Source organism: Scyliorhinus canicula, chromosome 3 (assembly GCF_902713615.1).
Source record: "Scyliorhinus canicula chromosome 3, sScyCan1.1, whole genome shotgun sequence".
Taxonomy (NCBI): domain Eukaryota; kingdom Metazoa; phylum Chordata; class Chondrichthyes; order Carcharhiniformes; family Scyliorhinidae; genus Scyliorhinus; species Scyliorhinus canicula.
Genome location: NC_052148.1, coordinates 190,766,928 through 190,794,535, shown reverse-complemented (window position 1 = coordinate 190,794,535; position 27,608 = coordinate 190,766,928). Strand labels below are relative to the sequence as shown.

Sequence of the window (27,608 nt, the reverse complement as noted above, 5' to 3'; positions counted from 1 at the left end):
AGAGTCCCGTTAAATAGTGGGTCATTCTTGGCTTGGTTGGGTGGCAGGCGACAGAGTGGGAATATTGGTTAATTACTCTAATTGGTATGAGATAACTAGTGGTGTGCCACAGGGCCTCACTTATTCACATTATTCATTGATGACTTGCATGATGGCATAGAACATAGAACATAGAACAGTACAGCACAGAACAGGCCCTTCGGCCCTCGATGTTGTGCCGAGCAATGATCACCCTACTTAAACCCACGTAACCCGTATACCCGTAACCCAACAATCCCCCCATTAACCTTACACTACGGGCAATTTAGCATGGCCAATCCACCTAACCCGCACATCTTTGGACATAGAAAGTCATAAGTCCAAATGTGCGGATGATACAGTTAGATGGTATTGTAGACAGCCCAGATGATAGCATAAAATTGCAAGGAGATATTGACAGACTGCGTGATTTTGCAAAATTGTGGCAGATGGAATTTAATGTAATCAAGTGTGAGGTCATCCATTTTGGACGAAAAAGGATAAAGCAGAGTACTTCCTAAATTCATAATAATAATAATCTTTATTGTCACAAGTAGGCTTACATTAATACTGCAATGTGAAAACCCCCAGTCGCCACATTCCGGCGCCTGTTCAGGTACACGGAGGGAGAATTCAGAATGTCCAAATTACCTAACAGCACATCTTTCAGAACTTGTGGGAGGAAACCGGAGCACCCGGAGGAAACCCACACAGATACGGTGAGAACGTGCAGACTCCGCACATACAGTGACCCAAGCCGGGAATCCAACCTGGGACCCTGACGCTGTGAAGCAAAAGTGCTAACCACTGTGCGACCATGTTCCCAAATGGAAAGAGATTAGGTACAGTGGATGCCCAAAGAGACTTGGGGGTTCAGATGCATAGATCCTTAAAATGCCACAAACAAGTGCAGAAAATAATCAAAAAGAGTAATGGAATGCTCGCTTTTGTAGAGGATTGGAGTATAAAAACACAAGTTATTTTGAAGCAATGTATTCTGGTTAGACCATAATTGGAGTACTGTGAGCAGTTCTGGGCACTACACCTTAGGAAGGTTGTTGGCCTTGGAGAGAGTGCAATGTAGGTTTCCAAAATTGAGTTATGAGAAGAGATCACACAGATTTGTCCTGTTAATATTAACAGGAAAGGACAGGGTAGATACAAATCAACTATTTCCACTGGTTTGGAGTTTCTAGGAGGGTCATAGTCTAAAACATAGGGCCATCCTGTTCAGGAGAGATGTTAGGAAGTATTTCTTCACACAAAGGGTGGTAAAAGTTTAGAACTCTCTCCCCCAAACAGCATCTGAAGCTAGGACAGTGGTTAATTTTAAGTGTGAGATAGATAGATTTTTGTTAAGCAACAATATTAGGAGAAATGGGCCAAGGGCAGGTATATGGAGTTCAGCCACAGATTGACCATGATCTCATTGAGTGAGAGGACAAGCTCGAGGGGTTGAATTGTTTATTCCTGTTCCTATGACTAGCTTTGAAGTACCCAGCTGTGAAACAAACCACAATGTTTATAAACATTTAGCTATGACTGACTGCTTCTGGTTCCTATCAAAGACAGTTAAGTGCTTTCTGCAGAGAAACAGAGGAATTAAAGCACTTAACTGGTTGGTTGTTAATTGTAAAAATGGAAAACTCCAATAAAAATATATTTTAAAAGACTCTCAGTGTCACATGGAAGTGTAAGTCTGGAATATCTGCTCAGGTCTCTGAAGTTGGACTTGAACACTGTACCTCCTGACTCACTGCCAATTGAACCATGGCTGGGAGGACATGAATTGTAGAGCCATCAATAATACTGCTGCACATTGGTCCATGTTTTGCCTTGCACCTAGATGTGAAGAAGAACAAGTAGATCAACTCCCAAAATGTAGCAGAATGCATCAAAATATGGGCCAGGATTCTCCCCTACCCGGCACGGCGGGGGGTCCCGGCATAGCAGAGTGGCACCAACCACTCCGGCGTTGGGCCTGCCCAAAGGTGCAGAATTCTCCGCACCTTTGGGGGCTAAGCCCGCGCCGGAGTGGTTGGCGCCACGCCGACTGCCACCAAAACCGGCGCCAACGGCCTTTGACGCCCATCCCCCGGCGTCGGGGCTGACCAAAAGGCCTTCGCCGGTTCGCGCATGCGCCGGTGCATCAGCTGGTGCTGACGTCACCACCGGCACATGCGCGGTAGGGGGGGTTCTCTTCTGCCTCCGCCATGGTGGAGGCCGTGGCGGAGGCGGAAGAAAAAGAGTGCCTCCACGGCACTGGCCCACCCGCCGATCGGTGGGCCCCGATCGCGAGCCTGGTCACCGTGGGGGCGCCCCCTGGGGTCCGAACGCCCCGCCCCCCCCCCCCAGGACCCCGTGGGGCCGCTCGCGCAGCCGATTCCGCCGCCACCAGAGGTGGTTCAAACCACAGCGGCGGGAGAGACCTGACAGCGGCGGGACTATGGCCCATCGCAGGCCGGAGAATCGCCGCAGGGGGCTCGCCGATTGGCGTGGAGGGCATGCCGATCGGTGGGGCATGATTCCCGCCCCCGCCAATTCCCGGGTGGCGGAGAATTCCAGCCACGGCGGGGGCGGGATTTTCACCGGTCCTGGGCGATTCTCCAACCCTGCGGGGGGTTGGAGAATTTCGCCCATGGTTTCTACAAACCAGCAGGGTCGGAGAATCGCCTGGGGCCGCCAAAAATCCCGACCCGCCGTGGAAGAGATTCTCCGCCACCCGGGAAGTGGCGGCAGCGGGAATCACGCCACTCCAATCGGCAAGGCCCCTGTGGCAATTCTCTGGCCCGGATGGGTTGAAGACCCGCCGCTGGGAAGCCTCTCCCGCCACCGACGTTTGAACCACCTCTGGTGGTGGCGGGATCGGCGGCGCGACCGGGCCCCCGGGGTCCTGGGGGGGGGGGGGGGCGCGGGGCGATCGGACCCCGGTGGGTGCCCCCACGGTGGCCTGGCCCGCGATCGGGACCCCCCACTCAGACTCCGGGCCAGTACCCTGGGTGCACTCTTTCTCTTCCGCGGCCGCCACAGCCTCCGCCATCGCGGAAGCGGAAGAGAAACCCACATCACGCATGCGCCAGTGGTGACGTCAGCGGCAGCTGGCCGCTGACTTCAGCGCCGCCGCATGTGCCGACTGCCGAAAGCCTTTCGGCCAGCCCCGCTGCCGGGGGCGCCGGTTGTTTGTGCCAGTCTTCTGATGCCAACCGCTCCGGCGCGGGCCTGGCCCCCAAAGGTGGGGAGAATTCCCCACCTTTGGGGAGGCCCGACCTCGAGGTGGTTGGCACCACACCCCTACGCCGGGACCGCCCGTCACGCCGGGTAGGGGAGAATGCCGCCCATGGACTGACATGATGGGAGAATCTATGGTCCATTGTGCTTAGTGATACAGAATGAAATATTCATGTTGATGGAATATTTTTTCAAAGAAATAAAAGAGCAGTGGGAAAAGGCAGACCTGTTTCAATGGTAAATCAATGCCTATCTCAAGCTGAATTTTAGAAGCATATCTCTCCATTAATTATGAGTGGAATTTAATGGGCGGGCTTGTCCGACCTTCCGCACCGAAATCGTGCTTGGAGCGGGGGCGGAGAATTACCCAAAATAGGCACCCACGCCGGCTCGCGATTCTCCGGCGACCGGAGAATTGGCACCAGTCGCGCAATTGACATGGCGCCAGTCGGGGGCCGTTGAAAGTGGCCCCCACGCCAATTCTCCGCTCTCGATGGGCCGAGTGCCCGCCAAGTTCCGCTGAGTCCCTCCGGCGTGGTTCACATGTGGTCCCACCTGGCGAGACCTCGGCGTTCTGGCTGCGGGGGCTGTCCTGTTTGGGGGGAGGGGGATCCGACTCCGGGGGGGCTCCACGGTGGCCAGGCTCATAATCTGTGGCTACCGATCGACAGGCGTGAACATTCCAGGGGGGGGGAGCCTATGTTCCTCCGTGCCGGGTCCCTGTAGAGCTCCGCCATGTTGCTCACAGGCTTAACTGCAGGGCCCCTCCGGCAGCCGGAACTAGCCCCCTTGAAGATGGAGAATCACCCCGGACTTTCTAGGGAAAAGTCCGGAGTGATTCCCGCCTGTTTACCGGTGGGCGTGGGGACTTAGTCCCCAGAAGGGAGAATCCCGCCCAATGTCCTTTTCTCAGGCGAGTTTAGAGATGGGAATGGATTTAATCGGGTTAGAGTGTGCAGAGTGCAGGAACTCCATGGAAGGAGTGCTCATGAATGGCCTTTCTACTCAATTGAGGCCCCTAAGCAGGCAATTAGTGCCCACTTGAGGGGCTCATCACACTGCTGCTAGTATTCAATTCGTAGTGGGTGGACAGTTGTTAAGTAGGGAGCCCGAAAAGAAAACTGTTATGGGCTCTCTTGGGGTTCCTTCAGTGTCAGGCGCTCAGTACATGATCAAGGAACCCAGCATTGGGAAGGGACAGAACAACTCCTACCCCACTATCCCTACCTTGCCTGTAATCACCTATGACCTGGATCCCTCACAGATCCTTGGCAGTTTGGTGGGTGCATTGGCATTGCTGGCAGGTTCCTGCACTCCTGTTGATGCTGCCTTCAATGGAGTGTTACCTGCCTTGGATTGGCCAACAGCGCTTGGACTGTGGGATTTCCAGCCTGGGATCCTTGATTTCAGAGATGATTCGTGTTTACATAGAATTTGCATATATAGAATTTACAGTGCAGAAGAAGGCCATTCGGCCTATCGAGTCTGCACCGGCTCTTGGAAAGAGCACCCTACCCAAGGTCAACACCTCCACCCTATCCCCATAACCCAGTAACCCCACCCAACACTAAGGGCAATTTTGGACACTAAGGGCAATTTATCATGGTCAATCCACCTAACCTGCACATCTTTGGACTGTGGGAGGAAACCGGAGCACCCGGAGGAAACCCACGCAGACACGGGGAGAGCGTGCAAAGACTTGTCATGATGCTTTTTAGCCCTCCTAACTACTTTCTTTATATTCTTTAAGGGCTTTGTCTGTTCTCAGCCTTCTTGACCTTCCAAGGATGTGCAGACTGCGCACAGACAGTGACCCAAGCCGGAATCGAACCTGGGACCCTGGAGCTGTGAAGCGATTGTGCTATCCACAATGCTACCGTGCTGCCATTAATGCTATGCAATGGGGATTCCCCAAATGGGGCGACGTAGAGCTGTCGCTGGCCCTCCAGCCAGCAGACAAGACACATTGCCTGAGTTAAATTCTGCCCTCCCTTTTTTTACAAAAACATCAGTTATGTGATGAACCAAAGCATTAGGGAACCTATGGTAAACCAGGATCCCTTTTGAATGGCATCTCTAGTTGCTCATCTGGAGTTCTGATTTAATATGAAATGTTTAAGTGAGCTGGTGTGTGGCAGAAAAGTGGTAGGAAGAAGTACCAGCTGTTTACTAGAGGGCGTACAGTCTCTTGCCCATTGTATTTGATGGTAATCATAGCGTTGGGAGTGGACTTAGAGCAGGTACCTTCTTTGACCAGGAATACTATTTAACTTGTGGGGAAAAATGGATTATGAATATTTAAAATACATATATAATACACATCTTTGTATCTAATACTGCGCTGTGTGCTAATTTGCATGCTGATTAAGTACAAAAAAATCATTGTGAAGGTGGCTGATAGTTATATTTCTGATGTTACTGATTACTGTTCAACCTTGGTCTGTGCTATTGCTGTGGAGTGCCAGTGGCCAGATTCTCCGTCATGTTAATTAGTTTACTAACTGATAAGGCGATCGCTCTGAATAAGGAAACTGACTTGTTTAATGTTTCATCCTAAAGTTGATTGCAGGTTCAAAAGAAAGACAATTTATAAAAAATTCCCCCATTGCTCTTGGGCAAATTGATTGTTCCTATCAATGTCATATCTATCAGTCAGGCACGTTTGTTCTAATGAATAAGTTTGAGTGGCAGCTCTATTCAATGAAGTTAATTACAACATCAGAGGGGATAGGTAAAGGACACTGCTGATGGGAACATGATACTCTCTTTTCATTAGCATGCAGTAGCCACATGGATGTGTGATTAGAAGCTTCCTAAATCATCACCTTTTGCAACACTATCTGGGGTTTCTTCAAGATCAAAGATGACATTCTTGCTCAGTAGTAATACAGTGGTGGATTGAAGTCATGTAGAAGAGCCTCAGTACCTTCATTTTAACAGTGCGCTGGGTTTTCACCATCTCTTGTTCCTGTTCAATTCCTGTGCACAGAACCTGCATTCTACTTCGGAGACACAGAATATCAGGTCGATGAAAGTGCTGGCTATGTGGAGGTGCGTGTCTGGAGGACAGGAACTGACCTGTCAAAGACTGCTACTGTCACTGTGCGTTCCCGCAAAACTGACCCAATGTCAGCAGAAGGTATGTGAATCTACAAGTAAACTGCCAATGTTTTCCATTTTTGCATCATTAAAGATTGCTGGACATTAGAACTAAATTATTTGTGGAGATGGTTTTATCTTCTCTGATCATCGCCTGCAGCCGACTCAGCAACCTTATGCTCCTTCACCCATCCTACTGTGGAACAACATGCTATTTAACCAAGGGGCTCATCATAGTCGAGGCTGATCTCAAATCTACGTTTGATCTTTCCAGCAGTGGTTACTGGATAATAACTGCGCACCAAAGGTTGGTTTTTATTTTTGGTTTCCGTAGCCCAGGGGCACTGAGGTCACAGGTTCCCTGTGGAAATGAATTTCACTGACAGATATGCAACCTAATCTCACCAGTCAATCTTTTTGTTATTATTCCAGCCAGTGAAACGCCACTGAGATCAGAGTAATGCTTTATGATCAAAGTGAAACCCTCTACCATTCAACATACAATCCAACCTGCTCTTTTTCTCCTCTTGCAACTGGGAATTAGTTACAGACATTTACTAAGGACTGGCAACCCCAGTGCCATATTTTACATTTCAGAACTTCAGCATCCTTTGCATTTTTTTCCTGAAATTAGAAATTATTTGTGGAAATTATTTATAGTAGCAATTTAGGTAACAGGTAAAAAATGCAACCAAAGCACTGGGGCTAATTTCCTGAGGAATATCATAGAATTATCATCGAATTTACAGCGCCGGCCCTTGGAAAGAGCGCCCTACTTAACCACGCACTTCCATCCCATTCCCGCAAACCAGTAACCCTCTTTGGACACTGATGGGCAATTTATCATGGCCAATCCACCTAACCTGCACATCTTTGGACAATGGGAGGAAACCGGAGCACCCGGAGGAAACCCACGCAAACACGGGGAGAGCGTGCAGACTGCGCACAGTGACCCAAGCCGGGAATTGAACCTGGGAATAGAACTTAAAAGCAGAGAAGTTACATTAAAGTTGTGCAAATTCTTATGCAAACTTGGAGGATGTTGCAGTTAGGTCTCCATATCACAAAGGATGTCGAGGCATTTAAGACACAAGCTCCCCTTCACAAAACAATGCTGTTTATCAGTAATAAATCTATTTATTTCCAAATGTAAATGAGTCCTCGCCGGCCTATAGTTTCCTGGATTATTCCTGCTACTCTTCTTAAATAAAGGAACAACATTGACTATTCGCCAGCCCTCTGCAACCTCACCTGTAGCCAATGAGGATACAAAGATTACTATCAAACTTATCATCCACCAAGTCCTTCCCTTTGGTGAATACTGTTGCAAAGTACACATTTAGGACTTTTGACCATTTCCTCTGGCTCCACACATAGATCCCCATCTCTGTGCTTGAGTGAGCCAATCATATCCCTGGTTACCCACTTGCTCTTTATATACGTATAAAATGCCTTGGCAGTCGCCTTAACCCTGTTTGCCAAAGACTTGTCATGATGCTTTTTAGCCCTCCTAACTCCTTGCTTAAGATCCTTCCTACTTTCTTTATATTCTTTAAGGGCTTTGTCTGTTCTCAGCCTTCTTGACCTTCCAAGGATTCCTTTTACTTTTTGTCTAGGTTCCCAATGTCGCTGGTTATCCAAGGTTCCCGATATTTGTCATACTTATCCTTCATCTTCACAGGAACATGTTGGTCCTGAATTCTAGTCAACTGATTTTTGAAAGACTCCCACATATCAGATGTTGATTTACCCTCAAACAGCCACCCCCAATATAAATTCTTCAATTCCTGTCTGATATTATTTTAATTAGCCTTCCCCCAATTTAGCACCTTCTCCCAAGGACTACTCTTATTCTTATCCACAAGTATCATAAAACTTACAGAATTATGGCCATTATTCCCTAAATGCTCCCCTACTGAAACTTGGATCACCTGACCGGCTCATTCCCAATACCAGGCCCAGTACAGCCCCTTTCCTAGTTGGACTATTTTCATATTGTTTCAAAAACCCCTCCTGGATGCTCCTTATAAACTCTGCCCTATCCAAGCCCCCAGCACTAAGTGTGTCCCAGTCAATATAGGGGAAGTTAAAATCACCCACCACAGCAACCCTGTTGTTTTTACATAGAATCATTGAATTTATCATAGAATTTACAGTGCAGAAGGAGGCCATTCGGCCCATCGAGTCTGCACTGGCTCTTGGAAAGTGCACCCTACCCAAGGTCAACACCTCCACCCTATCCCCATAACTCAGCAACCCCACCCAACACTAAGGGCAATTTTGGACACTAAGGGCAATTTATCATGGCCAATCCACCTAACCTGCACATCTTTGGACTGTGGGAGGAAACCGGAGCACCCGGAGGAAACCCACGCACACACGGGAAGGATGTGCAGACTCCGCACAGACAGTGACCCAAGCTGGAATCGAACCTGGGACCCTGGAGCTGTGAAGCAATTGTGCTATCCACAATGCTACCGTGCTGCCTGTACATCTTTCCATACATCTTTCCAAAATGTGTCTACACATCTGTTCCTTTATCTCCCGCTGGCTGTTGGGATGCCCATAGTAAACCCCTAACATTGTGATTGCACCCTTTCTAATTCTGAGCGTTACCCATATTGCCTCGCTGCATGAGCCCTCCGAGGTGTCCTGCCTCAGTACAGCTGTGATATTCTCCTTAACCGGTAATGCAACATCTCCACCCTTTTTACATCCCCCTCTACCCCGCAATCAGGAGTGATGGTGGTGGTGGGATGATGGTGATGGTAATGGAGGCGTGATGGTGACGAGGGAATGAAGGTGATGGGGGAAGTGAAGGTAATGTGAGAAGTGATGAAAATCATTGTTGCGTTAGAGGCCAGGATTTAAAGAGCTGAGGCATTTCAGAAATTTATAGACTTAATGAGGATTGAGGCCATGCTCTAATTATACATTGCACAAGTTAGTCCTACGTCTCTTTTCTTAGCTTGCTAAATGTGGAAACATATAAGAAAAATAAAGAACTTAAATTGATCAAATGCTTTAGGATATCTTTCTGAAATTTCCCAAATTACTTCACATAATATGAATTGCAGTCACTGTCGCTTCTCTGCAAATTCAGCAGCCATGTTTCCATACAGCAGTTTCCCACAGCAGCAGTGATTACCATATCTATTTTAATGGTAGCCATGATGTGGAGATGCCGGCGTTGGACTGGGGTGAGCACAGTAAGAAGTCTTACAACACCAGGTTAAAGTCCAACAGGTTTGTTTCAAACACGAGCTTTCGGAGCACGGCTCCTTCTTCAGGTGACCTGAAGAAGGAGCCGTGCTCCGAAAGCTCGTGTTTGAAACAAACCTGTTGGACTTTAACCTGGTGTTGTAAGACTTCTTACTGTATTTTAATGGTGTTCATTAAGGCAAGACTGTTGATTAGGATATTAGGAGAATTTCTGGCCAAACAGTACCATGGCATCGTTAATGTCTAGCTGAGCAGCCAGACACAGCTGCAGTCTCATCCAAAGGGCTATCCCCAGGACTCTGCAGCACTTCCTCAGTACTGCAGCCTTTGTACTTAAGCCCTAAAATGAGGCCGCTGATTTGAAGGGGTGAGTATGACCCACTGAGCTAAGTGGTCGGACTGCAAGGCACTAACCTTAAGGGGGCTTTGTGAATAAATCTTTCTTGTTTCATTATGTGAAAAGCAGAAGCACAATAATGCAAGTATTCTGATCTTGTTTTACAAGCTGGAGTTGATTATGTTGGAATCAGCCGGAACTTGGACTTTGCTCCTGGCGTCACGATGCAGACATTCCGTGTCACTGTCCTGGATGACCTGGGCCAGCCTGTCCTCGAGGGGCCTGAGAATTTTGAGCTTGTGCTCCGTATGCCAATGAATGCAGTGCTTGGCGAACCCAGCAAGACGACGGTGACCATTAATGATTCCACATCTGACTGTAAGTGGGGGAGGCACGGAGTCGGGAACCAACTGTGTCACCTGTCCTCTCAATCACATCATCTGATTCTTCTCAGTTTAACCAAAGTGTCTTTATTTTTCTTCCTGTATGTCTTCAGTGCCGAAGATGCAGTTCAAAGAATCTCAGCATGTGGGAAAGGAAAAAGCTGGCAAGATTACAACTGTTGTGTACCGCAGTGGGGATGTCAGTTATAAGTCCACAGTGCGTTGTTACACTCGTCAAGGCACTGCTCAGGTTATGAGTGATTATGAGGAAAGGCCAAACACAGATGATTCCATCATTACTTTCCAACCCGGTAAGTAGTCAGCGTTAACATCGTAATTCCTTGGATTGCAAACAGTGCAAAACAGCTGCTGTTCCCCTGTATATCTTTACATGGTGCGTTTTTTGATGTGTGCCAACCTAGACATTTCACCACGCAGTCATTTTCAAATCCCATATGTTGGATATATCTAATTCAGATACTTCAATCAGCTTCTTAATCAAAGTTTACCCAGGCGTCTTTATTTATGTGGATAACAAAGTGCGTATACAGATATAATGCAACACTTTAAAATAGAGTTAATCCATAAATTACCCACTATATATACAAGAAATACCCAGCATTCAACTATACTACCCGCAAAAGTGGTTTGGTATGCGGTAGATCCGATCCCTGAGTCCCTCTGGTGCCTCTTTTCAAAGGTGATTCTCACTGGCTGTTTCTTCCTTGCTTCCTTCCTTCCTTCCTGGTCTGGTCTGCTCTCGGTCAACCCCCCCATCTCGAGTCTCCGCTTCGAGCCTTTGCTCCCTAGATGTCCAGAATTCTAATTTTTATCCCCCTGTCACCACCTATCTCCTTTTCCCCCTGCCCTTGGCCTTTGGCCAATGGAGTCTCAGGAGGCAGGGTCTCAGCGTCCAATGGTCTAGTTGATGACCTATTGACAGGGCACCTGAGCCCGCCCTAAGAGGAGCGATGATTGCTTGATGGGCTATCAGGAACTGTGGATAATAGGCCAAACAATGCATCTCCAGACATGCCCCAGCAGCCTGTCCGAGTTCTGTATGTTCGGCTATTCGGAATCTGTAGGCTTTTTGCTGGAGCGGACTGTGGTTTTAATTTAAAGTGCCCAATTCTTTAATTTAGGATATCCAATTTAATCGGCTTTAAAAGTAGAGCCTGATTACGTTACCATACATAGAACATAGAACAGTACAGCACAGAACAGGCCCTTCGGCCCTCGATGTTGTGCCGAGCCATGATCACCCTACTCAAACCCACGTATCCACCCGATACCCGTAACCCAACAACCCCCCTTAACCTTAACCTTACATATTCACAATCAGGATGAATGTGCCAGAGAGAGACACTGTGCTTCTCCACAGCGAGAGGAAGGGGACACAGAGTGGGCAGGACACCATGAAATATTCTCCAAGTGACAGGGCAGCATTTGAGTCTTGAGAGCACAGCAGCATATAATGGTAAACGATAAAGTGCCAAGGGAGAGGGAAGAGAGACAAAATGAGACAGCAGATGGGAAATATAAAATGGACAAAGAAAAAGGAGATTAATGGTTCTAAATTTTCATTAGAGGAGGAAGTTCTCCCAATTTCTGACCATAAGCTAAGTCAGAGATTTGTGACAATGACAGCAAAAGACAGTCTTGGCTGGGGTCTTGGCTGCTTCACCACTGAAATAATAGCCGGAAACAGGGAGAATGCTTTTTTTTTTTTCTTTCTTAAAATAAATTTAGAGTGCCCAATTATTATTTTTTTCCTATTAAAGGGCAATCTAGCATGGCCAATCCATCTACCCTGCACATCATTGGGTTGTGGGGGAGAGACCCATCCAGACACGGGGAGAATGTGCAAACTCCACCCAGACAGCGATCCGTGGCTGGGGTCGAACCCGGGTCGTCAGCGCCGTAGGCAGCAGTGCTAACCCACTGCGCCACCGTGCCTCCCTGAAACTGGGAGAATCCTAATGGATTTCTGGCATCGCGCTTTTAAGAATTATAACTGAAATTTGCCCTAGGTTTATGTGCAAATATTAGTATAAGGACACTTAAGCCATTCATTAGAATTTCTTTGCCCATTAGTTAAATAAAGACAGTTACTTCAAATTAACATAAGAACATAAGAAAGAGACCATTTGGCCCCTCGAGGCTACTCCCCCATTCATTAAAATCAAATCTAATCTGATTGTGACCTAAACTCCACTTTCCTACCTGCTTCCCTCCCCTAACATCCTTGACTCCCTTGCAGATCAAAGGTCTGTCTAGCTCAACCTTCAATACATTCAGTGACCCCGGCCTCCACTGCTTTGTGCCCATTAGCAATCTTAGTACATTCCTGTAGTGATAGTGATTGTTTTACATTCCTCCCTCTGTCCCTTGATTTCCAATTGTCATTATTGGGCTGCATTTGTGTCTTGTACCATTAAGACAGATCCAAATACTTGTTCAAAACTTCTGCCATTTCCTTGTTTCCCATTATTAATAATGGCTCTCAGGAGCCATTACTCACCTTAGTTTCTCGCTTCTTCTGGATCGGGATTGACTGCCTGAGAATTTGGTGGAGGCAAGTTCAATTGAGGCATTTCTCAGGGAATGAAACTGTTATCTGAAAAGAAAGAATGTGCAGGGTTATGGAGAGAAGGTGGGAGAAGCTTTTTTGCTAATTTGGAGAGCTGGTGAAGACACTCGGGATTGAATGATCTCCTGCCAATCTATGATAATTTTATATCTCATTTTAGTTTATTCTCATATTCTAATTTTTCCCCTTTTTTTTAGTCACCTTTTGCTGGTCCCTAAAGATTTTGCAATCTTCTGGCATACCGCTAACCTTTCCAGCATTGGACACCTTTTGTTTCATTTTAGCACATTCTCAACTTCCTTAGTTAGCCACAGATAGCACATTCTTCCTCTCAAATCTTTCTTTCTCAATAGAATATATCTTTGTTGAAATTATAAAATGCTGGCCACTGCCTCTCTGCCATCTCACCAGTTAATCTATTTTACACATCTCATTACACATTACACATCTAAATTCTAAAATTGCCTACTCCCATTTGGGCAGCATGGTAGCGTTGTGGATAGCACAATTGCTTCACAGCTCCAGGGTCCCAGGTTCGATTCCAGCTTGGGTCACTGTCTGTTGAGTCTGCACATCCTCCCCGTGTGTGCGTGGGTTTCCTCCGGGTGCTCCGGTCTCCCCCCACAGTCCAAAGATGTGCAGGTTAGGTGGATTGGCCATGATAAATTGCCCTTAGTGTTCAAAATTGCCCTTAGTGTTGGGTGGGGTTACTGGGTTATGGGGATAAGGTGGAGGTGTTGACCTTGGGTAGGGTGCTCTTTCCAAGAGCCGGTGCCGACTCGATGGGCCGAATGGCCTCCTTCTGCACTGCAAATTCTATGTTATCTATGATATCTATGAAATCTATGTTTCTACTCTACTGTAGCTACCTATGGATTCATTCTGTGATCATTTCCTTCCTTTAAGTTTACAGCATTGGTTTCAGACCCACATTTTTCACTCTCAAACTGAACGTGGAATTCAATCATCTTGTCACTCTTGCTTCGGGGACCCTTTATTATGAAATTTCATTAATTAATCCTGTCTCATTACACATCTAAATTCTAAAATTGCCTACTCCCATTGGTTCTGCATATATTTTTAAAAATAAATTTGGAGTACCCAATTAATTTTTCCAATTAAGGGGCAATTTAGCGTGGCCACTCCACCTACCCTGCACATCTTTGGTTTGTGGGAGCGAAACCCACGCAAACACAGGGAGAATGTGCAAACTCCACACGGACAGAGACCCAGAGAGGGAGTTTGAACCTGAAACCTCGGTGCCATGAGGCTGCAGTGTTACCCACGGCGCCGCCATACTGCCCTTTTCTGCATATATTATGATAAGAAACTGTCCAAAATGCAGTCTATGGAGTCACCTTCAAGGCTATCTTTGCAGGTATTATTCGTACTATCCATGTGAAGACTACAATCACTCATGATTATTGCACTAGCTTTCTGAAAAGCCCCCCAATATTTCTTGATTTTAAAAATTCATTCATAGGATGTGGGCAGCGCTGGTTAAGCCAGCTTTTATTGTCCAGCCCTAATTGCCATTCAGAAGGGGGTGGTGAGCTGTCTTCTTGAACGGCTGCAGTCCCTGAGGTGCAGGTACAGCCACAGTGCTGTTTATGAGGGAGTTCCAAGATTTTGACGCAATGACACTGAAGGAGCAGTGATATATTTCTAAGTGAGGGTGATGAGTGACTTCGAGGGAGCCTCCAGGTGGTGGGGTTCCCAGGTATCTGTTGCTCTTGTCCTTCTAGATGGTAGCAGTTGTGGGTTTGGAAGGTGCTGGCGAAGGATCCGTGGCTAGTTCCTACAGTTTATCTTATCATCAGTGGTGGAGGGAATGGATGTTTGTGGAAGGGATAACAAAAAAATGGGGTTTCTTTGTTCTGGGTGGTGTGGAGCTTCTTGAATATTATTTGACTTACACTCATCCAAGCAAGTGCCATTACACTCCTGGGGCAGGATTCTCCCCGACCCGGCGGGGTGGAGTGTCCCGGCGCCGAGCAGTGGCGTGAACCACTCCGGCGTCGGGCCGCCCCAGAGTGTTTTGCGCCATGCCGGCTGGCGGGAAAGGGGCTTGGCACCACGCCAACTGGCGCCAAAGGGCCCCCACCGGCTGGCGTGAGTTGACGCATGCGCGGGAGCGCCAGCATGTGCTGGCGTCATCCCAGCGCATGAGCAGTGGGGATCATTTCCACGTCGGCCATGGTGGACGACCACAGCGGCTGACGCGGAAAAATAGAGTGCCCCACAGCACAGGCCTGCCCGCGGATTGGTGGGCCCCGATCGCAGGCCAGGCCTCCGTGGGGGCACCCCCCAGGGCCAGATCCTCCTGTGCCCCCACGAGGACCCCGGAGGCCGCCCGCACAGCTAGGTCCCACCAGTAAGTACCTACTCTAATTTACGTGGGCGGGACTGGCCGAAAATGGGCATTCACTCGGCCCATCGCGGGCCGGAGAATCGCCGGGGGGAGCCGCTGCCAGTGGCCGCTGACCGGTGTGGCGCGATTTCCCCTGGCGCCGGAGAATTCGGCAGCCAGCGGGGGCGGGATTCATGCCACCCTCCGGCCATTCTCCGACCTGGCGGGGGGTTGGAGAATCCCGCCCCTGACCTTTGCCTTGTAGATGGTGGGCAGGCTTTGGGGAGTAAGTTACTTGGCTTTGACCTGCTCTGGTAGCCACAGTATTAATATGGCTAGTCAAGTTCAGTAGAATTCTGATCAATGGTAACCTCCGGACGTTGACAGTGGGGGATTCAGCACTGGTAATATCATTGAATGACAAGGGGCACACAGTGGGGGATTCAGCGCTGGTAATATCATTGAATGACAAGGGGCACACAGTGGTCCTACAGAGCAGTGCTACTTAGGGGGCTTATAAATTACTTCTACCAGTGACTTTTTCCCCTTGATATTTCTTAATTCCACCTAATCTGATTCTGTAACTTGGCCTTCTCAACCAAGATCATTTATCATTTTTGCCCCAATCCTATCCGTTATTAGCAGAACTACCCCAATCCCCATTCCTTTCTTCCGATCTTTCTGAAATGTCAAATACCCTTGAGTATTAAGCCATCTTGCTAATGTTTTTGTAAAGGTAATCATATCATCCCCATTTATTTCAATATGTACCATCAATTCATCCATCTTGTTACGAATGCTACATGCCTTTAATTCTTTCCTTTTACCATCTTTCTTTACCCTGACCTTATTTGCAGGCTCACTCTAATGTTTATATGTTCGGTTCTTTCCTTCTCAAACTCTGATCATCACTCTCCATATTGCTACTCTGCACTCTTACCTTGTCCTTTCTCATTAACGTTCTAAATTTCCCCTCACATGAACCCACTCCTCCCACCCCCTGCATATTTAGTTTAAACCCTCTGCACAGCCCAAGTGGTACGATTCTCCAGGAAACTGGTTCCAGCAGGGTTTCAAGTGAAGGCCATCCCAAGTGTACAACTTCATTTTTCCCCAGTACTGACGCCATTGGCCGACAGATGAAAACCCATTTCTCCCACACCAATCTTTAAGAAACGCATTCAACTCCCTTTATTTTCCCAATGTCAATTTGCTTAGGACTCTGGTATTAATCTAGAGATTATTTTGTTGCTCTGCTTTTTAATTTAGCCTCGAGCGGATCCTGCTCCCTTGGCAGAACCTCTTTTTCAGTTTTACATATGTCATTGGTGGACCACAACAACCTGATCCTCTCCTCCCACTCCAAGTTCCTGCCTACTGTGAAGACATGTCCTTAACTCTGGCACTGGGCAGGCAACATAGCCGCTGTGCCTCATGCCCTTGTGTGGAGAGAACAGTCTCTCCCCTCTAATTATGCTGGAGGAATTTGTTTTGGTGGAGAGGGTCCAGTTGGTCCTTTTGGTTTATAACAGTCATCTAAACCCTACTGGCTAGCCTTGAACGCACTCCATGCTATCTGCCACTTCAAACATATCCTGTTGAATTTTTGATTCTATTTTTGGATCTGTATCTGTGTCAGTGACTATTATCAACATTCATTATACTCCTGATTTATGATGATGCTCACATGTCGTCTGATCAGTTTTGAATTTAACATTAATTAGCGGGCTGTGCTTCAATCATTGTAACATTCACATTGTTTTATGATAAAATGCATCTAAGTTTGTCTTTAACTGTGTGCAGAGCCATTTAATTAACCCCTTGTGCTGATTCATATTTCATTTTCACTTAAATTCAGGCGAAGAGACATCAACGTCTGTGCTGCTCTGCTCCTCGGACTGTGCTCTTTACATGAATGTTAATTTGTATGATGCGTGTGCTTCAGGTTTTTGGCTGTGATTTGCAAAACGTTGGCCACATTTTCAACAGACATTGTGTCTTTGCTACGCAGGGGAGATAGAGAAGACCTGCACTGTCCCTCTTGTGGATGATACCATCTATGAAGAAGAGGAGGAGTTCCGTCTGGTACTTGGGACACCCGAAAGTGAATCGCCATTTGGGGCTTCTGTGGGAGAACAGAATGAAACTTTAATCACGATCAAGGATGAAGGAGACAGTATGTTTCTGACTTGTGGAATTGTTATCCTTCTTTGGTATTTTTGAAGGGAAATTGGTGACTGACACACAATTTTGTTTTCAATAGGACCCATTATAAAATTTTCTGAAACAAAGTACAGCATTCAAGAGCCTCAAGAAGCTGGGGAATTAGCAATTGTAACAATCCCGGTGCTACGTTTGGGCGATGCATCAAAGGTCTCCATTGTGCGAGTTCACACTAAGGATGGTTCAGCCACATCTGGGGAAGATTACAATCCATTATCTAAAGGTCAGATAATGAACAGAGGAACTGACTGCTCTCTTTACAATCTGCATTCGACTTACAACCTGGTGTGAATTTTATTTTTAGCATGCCAGCTTTACATTAGGAAATTCATGAAAATGTTCTCAACTGGGGGGTGTGACACCCAGGGCGAGACTTTCAACTTTGTAGTGGGAATCGGGAATTTTCCCACTTCATTGACCTCACTTCCATCCTGGCTGTGCGCGCCCACGATATTTTCAACTGAGGAGTTGGGTATGGGCTGGAGTCAGGGCAGCTGCCTCCGATGGTTGGCTGGGGAGTAACAGGGGAAGACAGATAGTGAGACTGCAAACTAGAAAGCTCGGCCGGGATTCTCCCTTCCTGGGACTAAGTCCCCACGCCGGCGGAAAACCGGCGCCAACGACTCCGGCGTCAACGGCCCCACCAAGGTGAAGAATTCTCACCTGTCTAGGGGGTTAGGTGGATGCCGGAGGGGTTGGCGCTGCTCCAACCGATGCCAAACCGATGCAAGTTCGCACATGCGCGAACGGCCGACGTGATTCCGCGCATGCGCGGACCAGCCGGTGTATTTTCGCGCATGCGCGGGGGGTTCTCTTCTCCGCGCCAGCCCCCAGGCAATATGGCGGAGCCCTACAGGGGCCTGGTGCAGAAGGAAGAAATGCCCCTACGGAACAAGCTCCACCCGCAGATTGGTGGACCCCAATCTCGGACCAGGCCACCGTGGGGGCCCCCCTTGGGGTTGGATCCCCCCGTGCCCCCCCCCCCCCGAGGACCGGCCACGCATACTCACCTGATTCACGCTGGCGGGACGGGCCAGAAATGGACTGCCGCTCGGCTCATCGGGGCCTTGAGAATCATTGGGGGAGCCGCTGCCAATGGCCCCCGACCGGCGTGGTGGGAAGCCTTTCCAAAAAACGGCGCCGGAGAATACGGCAGCTGGCGTCGGGGCGGCAGGGCGGGATTCATTTACTGGGGCAGTAGCGCAGATCTATTCACTACTGTCAGGCCCAACCCCACCCCAAGGCAGCTCAATGTCCCCCTTCATTTCTTTCATTTCATCTCTATGCCCACTCATTTAGTATGCACAGAGTACAGAACCAATGAGCCATGTAATGACACTTGCAAGTCTTTGAAGTATTCATGAAATTTAAAAATAAAAATCCTTTTGAAAAGCATTGTCCCTCCTACACTCTCATAAAATGGCTCATCAAACACATGAAGTGAAAGTCCAATTTAAGTCACTTTTAATTCTCGGCAGCCCTCTTTATCTTATCAAAATAAATGTACATGCATTGAAATACCAGTTCAAAGAACTTATACAAACTAATATAAGTGTCACTTAAATAAAGTTAGTTGCACCAACCACATTGTGCAACCAGCCCACCAAGGCCGGAGTACATTGGTCAGTCTTGGAAGTCAGCCAAGTATTCATAATGAGGCCACCTGTCAAAAAAACATGCCTGGCCATCTGTTCAGCCTATTGAGATAGTTGGAAGATGGCCTCATTATGAATGCTTGGTTGAGATCCAACAATTGTGGACTCGGATTGCTAGGGGACTGTTTGCACAACTGCAAGCCTTATTTGATTGACAGTTTTATTAGCCTCTAATAAGCTTATCTATCTCTGAAGTGAGTTTTATTTCTTCATTTGGACAAGATTAAGAGGTATTGAGAGGATTAAATATTTTTTCAATCTGTCTTTCACTCTGACCGTTTTATGAGAATGTAAAGTGGGGCAATGTTTTTCAAAGGGATTTTTGAATGGCTGATTATTTTTGATTATTTCATGAGCATTTCGGGATATTAAATGAATGTGAAAATCAAGCCGCAAGCTCTCTGACATAGATTAATATTTGATTCTCCATACTGAAGAGGATTGTTTCCACTGGAGAAAGGATTCAGATGTATCTGAAGCCTTACACAGTGCTGGAAATTGTAATGGTCTCTTACCTTTTAAGGAAAGAACCCGATAATCAATAACCTGCATTGAAAGCATACTTAAAGCCATACAAAAACATTAAACACACACTTAAATACTTAAATAAATATATTATCATACACTTCTGAACACCTTTTTTTTCAAATAAATTTAGAGTATCCAATTCATTTTTTCCAATTAAGGGGCAATTTAGCATGGCCACTCCACCTACCCTGCACATCTTTGGGTTTTGGGGACGAAGAACATGCAGACACAGGGAGAATGTGCAAACTCCACATGGACAGTGACCCAGAGCCGGGATCGAACCTGGGACCTCAGCGCCGTGAGGCAGCAATGCTAACCACTGAGCCACCGTGTTGCCCACCTCTGAGCACCTTTTAAAGTTACCTGTTAAAAGGCTCAAGACTCCAGATGAGGATTACTTTGAGGAGCTATGAACCAAGTCTCCTGCAAAAGCCAGCCTAACTCCCATCACCATTGAGGGTGGTCTGAAATGCCCACCTCCGCGATGGAGCCAGTTAGGTCAGGAATGCTGCGTGCAGGCTTACCACATATCACTCTGGTCCCATACCAGCAAATTTGTCAGAAAGGGGATTAGGCGCAGGAATACCCAAACCGTGTCCAGCCCACTATTTTGAAAGCCCCTCTGCCTCCCTTCTGACATGGACAGGGTTATGAAAATCCGGCCCTCAGTTAGATATTTCTCTCAAAACCAATTCTGGCATTTACTGTATTTTGCTTTTGTTTTAGATATTTCCACATATATCGCCAAAACTTTTATGCAACATCCAAACTTGTTCCAGTTTTACAAACGCTGATTGAATTTTGTGGTTGCAAGTGAGATGGTAACTATAGATAGACTGAAGTAGTATAAGAACATAAGAACATAAGAACTAGGAGCAGGAGTAGGCCATCTGGCCCCTCGAGCCTGCTCCGTCATTCAATTAGATCATGGCTGATCTTTTGTGGACTCAGCTCCACTTTCCGGCCCGAACACCATAACCCTTAATCCCTTTATTCTTCAAAAAACTATCTATCTTTACCTTAAAAACATGTAATGAAGGAGCCTCAACTGCTTCACTGGGCAAGGAATTCCATAGATTCACAACCCTTTGGGTGAAGAAGTTCCTCCTAAACTCAGTTCTAAATCTACTTCCCCTTATTTTGAGGCTATGCCCCCTAGTTCTGCTGTCACCAGCCAGTGGAAACAACCTGCCCGCATCTATCCTATCTATTCCCTTCATAATTTTAAATGTTTCTATAAGATCCCCCCTCATCCTTCTAAATTCCAACGAGTACAGTCCCAGTCTACTCAACCACTCCTCATAATCCAACCCCTTCAGCTCTGGGATTAACCTAGTGAATCTCCTCTGCACACCCTCCAGCGCCAGTACGTCCTTTCTCAAGTAAGGAGACCAAAATTGAACACAATACTCCAGGTGTGGCCGTACTAACACCTTATACAATTGCAACATAACCTCCCTAGTCTTAAACTCCATCCCTCTAGCAATGAAGGACAAAATTCCATTTGCCTTCTTAATCACCTGTTGCACTTGTAAACCAACCTTCTGTGACTCATGCACTAGCACACCCAAGTCTCTCTGAACAGCGGCATGCTATCAGAAGCATTGCAACAGTCTTTCATTTTCTTAAAGGGCTCAATCAATAATGCCGCCATGGACTGACCAGATTTTTTCTGTGAACATGTATCAGACCTGAAGACCATATAGTATCAATCTAATAATGAGAAGGAATTTTTTTTCCTCTGTGGTTTTTATTTCAGATATCGAGTTTAAGGAAGGGGAGACTGAACATTTTATACAATTAGAAATTGTGTATGATGGAGAGCGGGAGATGAGAGAAGCTTTTACTGTTCACTTGAAGCCTGATGAGAATATGGTGGCAGAAACACAGGTAATGGTTTGTCCCACTGCTGCTGATAACTGGGCTTCCACACGTTAAGCTTGACAGATCTTCATGTGAGTCCCTGCTGAGTTTTGAAGTGAATGCATATTGCTCTTGAAAAGTATTAATGAAAATAATTAATCCAGCACCGGGATGGAGTTGAGAAAGTCATGACTGAGAAATTGTACGTGCGTTTTCTTGGTGCTAACCGACTTACTGAGGTGTCAGTATGTCAAGAAGGAAGCAGGCGCACACTCTCAGCCAGAAATGCATCGTCCATCATACTGAAAAATGGAAAGCAAATTCCTCTGCAATGCCCATGCCTGGAACACATTGTAATGTCTGCAAAAGTGAGCACACCCAAATTTCTAAGCCATGACTTTGAATTTCAGAGGATATGAGAGATCAGCTGTTTCACCTAACTTGTCTCTAACTCTTCCTGCAGCCACAAAAGGTCCAGGGGGGGATTCTCCATCCGGCTGCACCCGTTTTCTGCTGCGGCGCGCTCCCCCCAGCAACGGGATTCTCTGTCCCGGCAGCCGGCCAATCGTGTTTCCCATTGTGGGCAGGAGATTTGACAGAGATGGTCAGAATCCTGAACAATTTTGATACAAGCGTTTATGTTTCCAGTTAACAGGATGATTGGTAAGGAGCAGCAGAGTGGCGCAGTGGTTAGCACTGCTGCTTCACTTCACCGAGGACCCAAGTTCGATCCCGGCTCTGGGTCACTGTCCACGTGGAATTTACACATTCTCCCCATGTCTGTGTGGGTCACACCCCCACAACCCAAAGATGTGCAGGGTAGGTCAATTGGCCACGCTAAATTGCCCCTTAATTAGAAAAAAAAATTGGGTACTCTAAATTTATAAAAAAAACAGAATGCTTGGTAACCAAAGGACAAAGAGTTAGGATGACTTGTAAAAGAACCAGAGGTGACATAGAATCCCTACAGTGCAGAAAGAGGCCACTCAGCCCATCGGGTCTGCGCCGACCTTCCGAAAGAGTACTCGATCTAGGCCCATTCACCACCCTATCCCCATAACCTCACCTAACCCGCAAATCCCTGGACACTAAGGCAATTTAGCATGGCCAGTCCATTTAATCTGCACATCTTTGGACTGTGGGAGGAAACTGGAGCACCCAGAAGAACCCAAAACAGACACGGGGAGAAGGTACAAACTCCACACAGAATGTTACCCAAGGCAGGAATTGAACCTGGGTCCCTGGCGCTGTAGGGCAGCAGTGCTAACCACTGTTCCACCGTGTTGCATCATAGAAACATGAAGAAAAATATTTTTTACAGCATGTTGTGATTTGGAATGCATTGCCTGAAAGTATGGTGGCAGCAGATCAAAAGTAATGTTTAAAAGCAATTGGATAAATGCTTGAAGAGAAAATGTTCTAGATAAAGCACTTGAGGAATACAAGGAAAGTAGAAAAGAGTTCAAGCAGGGAGATAAGAGGGCAAAAAGGGGTCACGATATGGCCTTGGCAGACAGGATTAAGGAGAATCCCAAGGCGTTTTATATGTATATTAGAAACTTGAGGGTAGCTAGAGAAAGAGTTGGCCCACTCAAGGACAAAGGAGTGAAATTATGGATAGAACCAGAGGAATAGGTGAGGTCCTTAATGAGTATTTTGCATCAGTATTCACAAAGGAGAGCACGTTGGATGAGTAAACACTTTTTAGAACAGGTCATTATTACGAGGCAGGAAGTGTTTGGTATGTTAAAAAGCATTACGGTAGACAAACCCCCAGGGCCAGATGGCATCTATCCCAGATTACTGAGGGAGACAAGAGATGAAATCGCTGGGCCTCTGACAGAAATCTTGGCCACAGGTGAGATCCCAGAGGATTGGAGGATAGCCAATGTTGTACCTTTATTTAAGAAAGGTTAGAACATAGAACAGTACAGCACAGAACAGGCCCCCTCGACCCTCGATGTTGTGCCGAGCAATGATCACCCTACTCAAACCCCCGTAACCCAACAACCCCCCCCCCCCTTACTTTTTAGGACACTACGGGCAATTTAGCATGGCCAATCCACCTAACCCGCACATCTTTGGACTGTGGGAGGAAACCGGAGTACCCGGAGGAAACCCACGCACACACGGGGAGGACGTGCAGACTCCGCACAGACAGTGACCCAGCCGGGAACTGAACCTGGGACCCTGGAGCTGTGAAGCATTTATGCTAACCACCATGCAACCGTGCTGCCCCACGGTAGGCCAGTGAGCTTGATGTCAGTGATAGTGAAATTGTTGGAAAAGATTCTCAGAGATAGGGAGCTGGATTCTCCCAAAATGGGACCATGCCCCACGCCGGCGTAAAAAGGCTGGGGTTTTACGCCAGAGATTAGGCAGCACGGTAGCATGGTGGTTAGCATAAATGCTTCACAGCTCCAGGGTCCCAGGTTCGATTCCCGGCTGGGTCACTGTCTGTGTGGAGTCTGCACGTCCTCCCCATGTGTGCGTGGGTTTCCTCCGGGTGCTCCGGTTTCCTCCCACAATCCAAAGATGTGCGGGTTAGGTGGATTGGCCATGCTAAATTGCCCGTAGTGTCCTAAAAAGTAAGGTTAAGGGGGGGGGGTTGTTGGGTTACGGGTATAGGGTGGATACGTGGGTTTGTGTAGGGTGATCGTTGCTCGGCACAACATTGAGGGCCGAAGGGCCTGTTCTGTGCTATACTGTTCTATGTTCTATTCCTCTAACAAAGATGAGCTAATTCAATGCCCTGCAGGGGGCTAGCAGGGACCTGGAGTAAATCTCGCAGCTATGGCCGTGGATACGGGCCTGGCACTTCTGGTTTGGAGTCCGCGCATGCGCATGGTGACGGCCTCCAGCGGCCGCGCCGAGCTCCATGGCAGACTCGGACCGTAGAGCCAGACACAAAAATGTGACACCTCCCCCCCGATCAGCCGCGCGCCCGAGCATCTAACCGTGCCGATCTAACCCCCGGCCGCCTATAAGCCCCCCCCTCCCTCCCAATGTTCGATCCCCCCCTGTCCCTCACCAGGGCAGTCCGGACTGAGTCTGCAGCCGCCACGCGAGCATCCCAACCAGCAATAGTTGGTTAGTTCCGTGCCGACGGGAACTCGGCTGGTCGGGAGCAGAGGATTACTGGGCGGGCCTCTCTCAATGGGCCCCAAGTCGCGTGGCATACTCCGCGATCACGATTCTCTGGTCCCGGAGAACCGCTAGACTGGCGCTGGGCCCGATTCCGGCGTGAAAGTGGATTATCCGCCCCCGCAAGGCTGCGATTGTGGCGCGGGGCTGCAGAGAATCCCAGCCAGGATCTACGCACATTTGGAAGTGAATGGTCTTATCGGTGACACACAGCATGGTTTTGTACAAGGGAGGTCACGTCTCACTAATTTGATTGCATGTTTTGAGGAGGTGACAAAAATGATTGACGAGGGAAGGGCTGTGGATGTTGTCTACATGGACTTTAATAAAGCATTTCATAAGGTCCCTGGCTGGTGCAAAATATTAGATCACTTGGGGTCAGGGGTGAACCGGCTGGATTGTGCCAGAACTGGCTTGGCCATAGAAGGTAAAAGTGAAAGGATGTTTTTCGGAATGGAGGTCTGTAACTAGTGGTGTTCCGCAGGGATCTGTTCTGGGATCTCTGCTGTTTGTAACATATATAAATGACTTGGAAGAAAACGTAGCAGGTCTGATTATCAAGTTTGCGAATAATACTAAGATTGCAGGAGTGGTGGATAGTGATGAAGATTGTCGGAGAACACACCAGGATATAGATAGGCAGCAAAATTGGGCAAAGAAATGGCAGATGGAATTTAACCTGGACAAATGCGAGGTGATTCATTTTGGTAGATCCAATTCAGGTGGGAGCTATAAAATGAATGTCAGAACCATCAGGAGCATAGAGACACAGAGAGATCTGGGCGTGCAGGTCTCCAGATCCTTAAAAGTGGCAGCATGGGTGGAAATGGTGGTGAAGAAAGCAAATGGCATGCTTGCCTTCATAGGACGGGGTATAGAGTATAAAAGCTTGAAAATTATGTTACAATTATATAGAACGTTGGTTAGTCCACATTTGGAATACTGTGTCTAATTCTGGTCACCGCACTACCAGAAGGATGTGGAGGCTTTGGAGAGAACACAGAAAAGGTTTACCAGGATGTTGCCTGGAATGGAGAGTATTAGCCATGAGGAGAGATTGAATAAACTGGGATTGTTCTCCCTCGAGAGACGGAGGCTGAGGGGTGACCTGATAGAAGTTTCTAAAATTATTAGGGGTATAGATAGGGTGAACAGTGGAGGCTTTTTCCCAGGGCGGAAATGACAATTACAAGGGAACACGGGTTCAAGGTGAGGGGGAAAGGTTCAATGGAGATGTACGGGGCAAGTTTTCTACACAGAGGGTGGTGGTGGCCTGGAATGCACTGGCAAGTGAGGTAGTTGAGGCAGATATGTTAGCGACCTTTAAGACTTATCTGGATAGGCACATGAACAGACGGGGTATAGAGGATATAAGTTGTTGGTCCAGATAGGACACGTGATTGGCGCAGTCTTGGAGGGCCGTAGGCCCGGCTCCTGTGCTGCATTGTTCTTTGTTCTTTGGCTGCAGAAAAAGGGCAAAAAAATGGGACCAATCAGATCGATCTACAAAAGGACCTGCACAGGACTGTTAGCCCAAATGGTCTCCTGTACTGCATAATTGTATGACTATGATTATCCCAATGGGAGAGAATCAGAGGAACAATAGGCTTTTGACCAGGGGCAGACCGTTCAGTGTTTGGAGCCTGTTTCTCCAAGTGATGAAAGTATGACCGATTTGATTGTGGTCTCGAATCCACTTTCCAGTCTTCCCTTTTTTATCAAACATCTACCTATTCTGCCTTGAAGAAATTCAATGGCCCTGACTCCACTGCTTTCTGGTGATGGGAATTCCAACAACCCTCTGAGAGAGAAAGAAATTCGTAGGGTTGAATTATTCCATAATTTGTCAGTTTCAGTGAGAAAACCGACGTGTAATTCTCCAGCTGCACAGCCGGGTATGGTTTACGACGTCACTTTGGTGGGCGGAGCCTGATAGAGCTAGCAAGGCCAGCTCCACAGAGACCAGAATGTCATCCTATGAAGGGTGCCCCGATTTGTGCAAAACATTTCCCGCCCACCCCAATCATGGGGGACCTCCCCACAAGCGTCACAGCAACACTCCCATGGACAATGGGGCGCTCCCCCCCCCCCACTCCCCTGAACACACACACCACACAGGCATCTTGGCACTCACTTCCCCAGCACAGGCATCCTGGCACTCCCACCCCCGAACACAGGCATCGGGGGCACTCACCCCCCTCACCCCACAACTATCAAGACATGCCCCACCCATCACATATAAGGGGACCCTCCATGGGTTTCTTCAGAGGAACTCTCCCTGCCACTGCCAGGTTGGCACTGCCAGGGGGCACTGCCCAGGCATGTTCCTCACCACCCGGGGGACTGTACATACCTATACATGGTCGTCAGACTTGCTTACATTTTTGAAAACCAGTGGTGATTGAGGCTGGCTGAGTGGGAAGATACATGAGGGTGGAAGTAGCGGTGTTAAACCCACTAATAATAGTATAATCTATGCAAATCAGGCTCATGCCCTTCTTGGGCGTGAACCTGATCATGTCATCATAGTGGATCAGGGAAAGCCTGAATCTCCCTGGTCCAAATTCTGTCTTTGGTTTCTCGCGCGATATAGCAGCCATTACGGGATTTGCGCTTGTGGTCAGCGCCGCTGCTAAATCACAGTCCTCACTTCTTCTTTAAACTTAGAGTACTGAGTTGTTTTTTTTCAAATTAAGAGGCAATTTAGCGTGGCCAATTTACCTACCCTGCACATCTTTGGGTTGTGGGGGCGAAACCCATGCAAACACGGGGCGAATGTGCAAACTCCACACGGACAGTGACCCAGGGCCGGGATTCGAACCCGGGTCCTCAGCCCTTGCCTCATCTCTTTTTAAACGGTCCCCTAGTTCGAGTTTCCCTCACAAGTAGAAACATTCTCCCAGTGTCTACCCTGTCAAGTCTCCTCACGATCTTACATGTTTTAATAAGATCACCAGTCGTGCATCTA

General features: G+C 47.6%; 1 protein-coding gene across 1 annotated transcript in view; it reads left to right on the top strand.

Annotated features, from left to right (window-relative positions):
* frem3 (Fras1 related extracellular matrix 3) overlaps nucleotides 1-27,608 on the top strand; it is a 248,885-nt gene that overhangs the window by 159,232 nt on the left and 62,045 nt on the right. Inside the window, exons 7-12 of the mRNA XM_038791914.1 lie at nucleotides 6,236-6,385; nucleotides 10,073-10,282; nucleotides 10,401-10,598; nucleotides 17,239-17,403; nucleotides 17,491-17,673; nucleotides 21,393-21,523. Of these exons, the coding sequence (XP_038647842.1) occupies nucleotides 6,236-6,385; nucleotides 10,073-10,282; nucleotides 10,401-10,598; nucleotides 17,239-17,403; nucleotides 17,491-17,673; nucleotides 21,393-21,523 (1,037 nt within the window). The remainder of the gene's footprint in view (nucleotides 1-6,235; nucleotides 6,386-10,072; nucleotides 10,283-10,400; nucleotides 10,599-17,238; nucleotides 17,404-17,490; nucleotides 17,674-21,392; nucleotides 21,524-27,608) is intronic.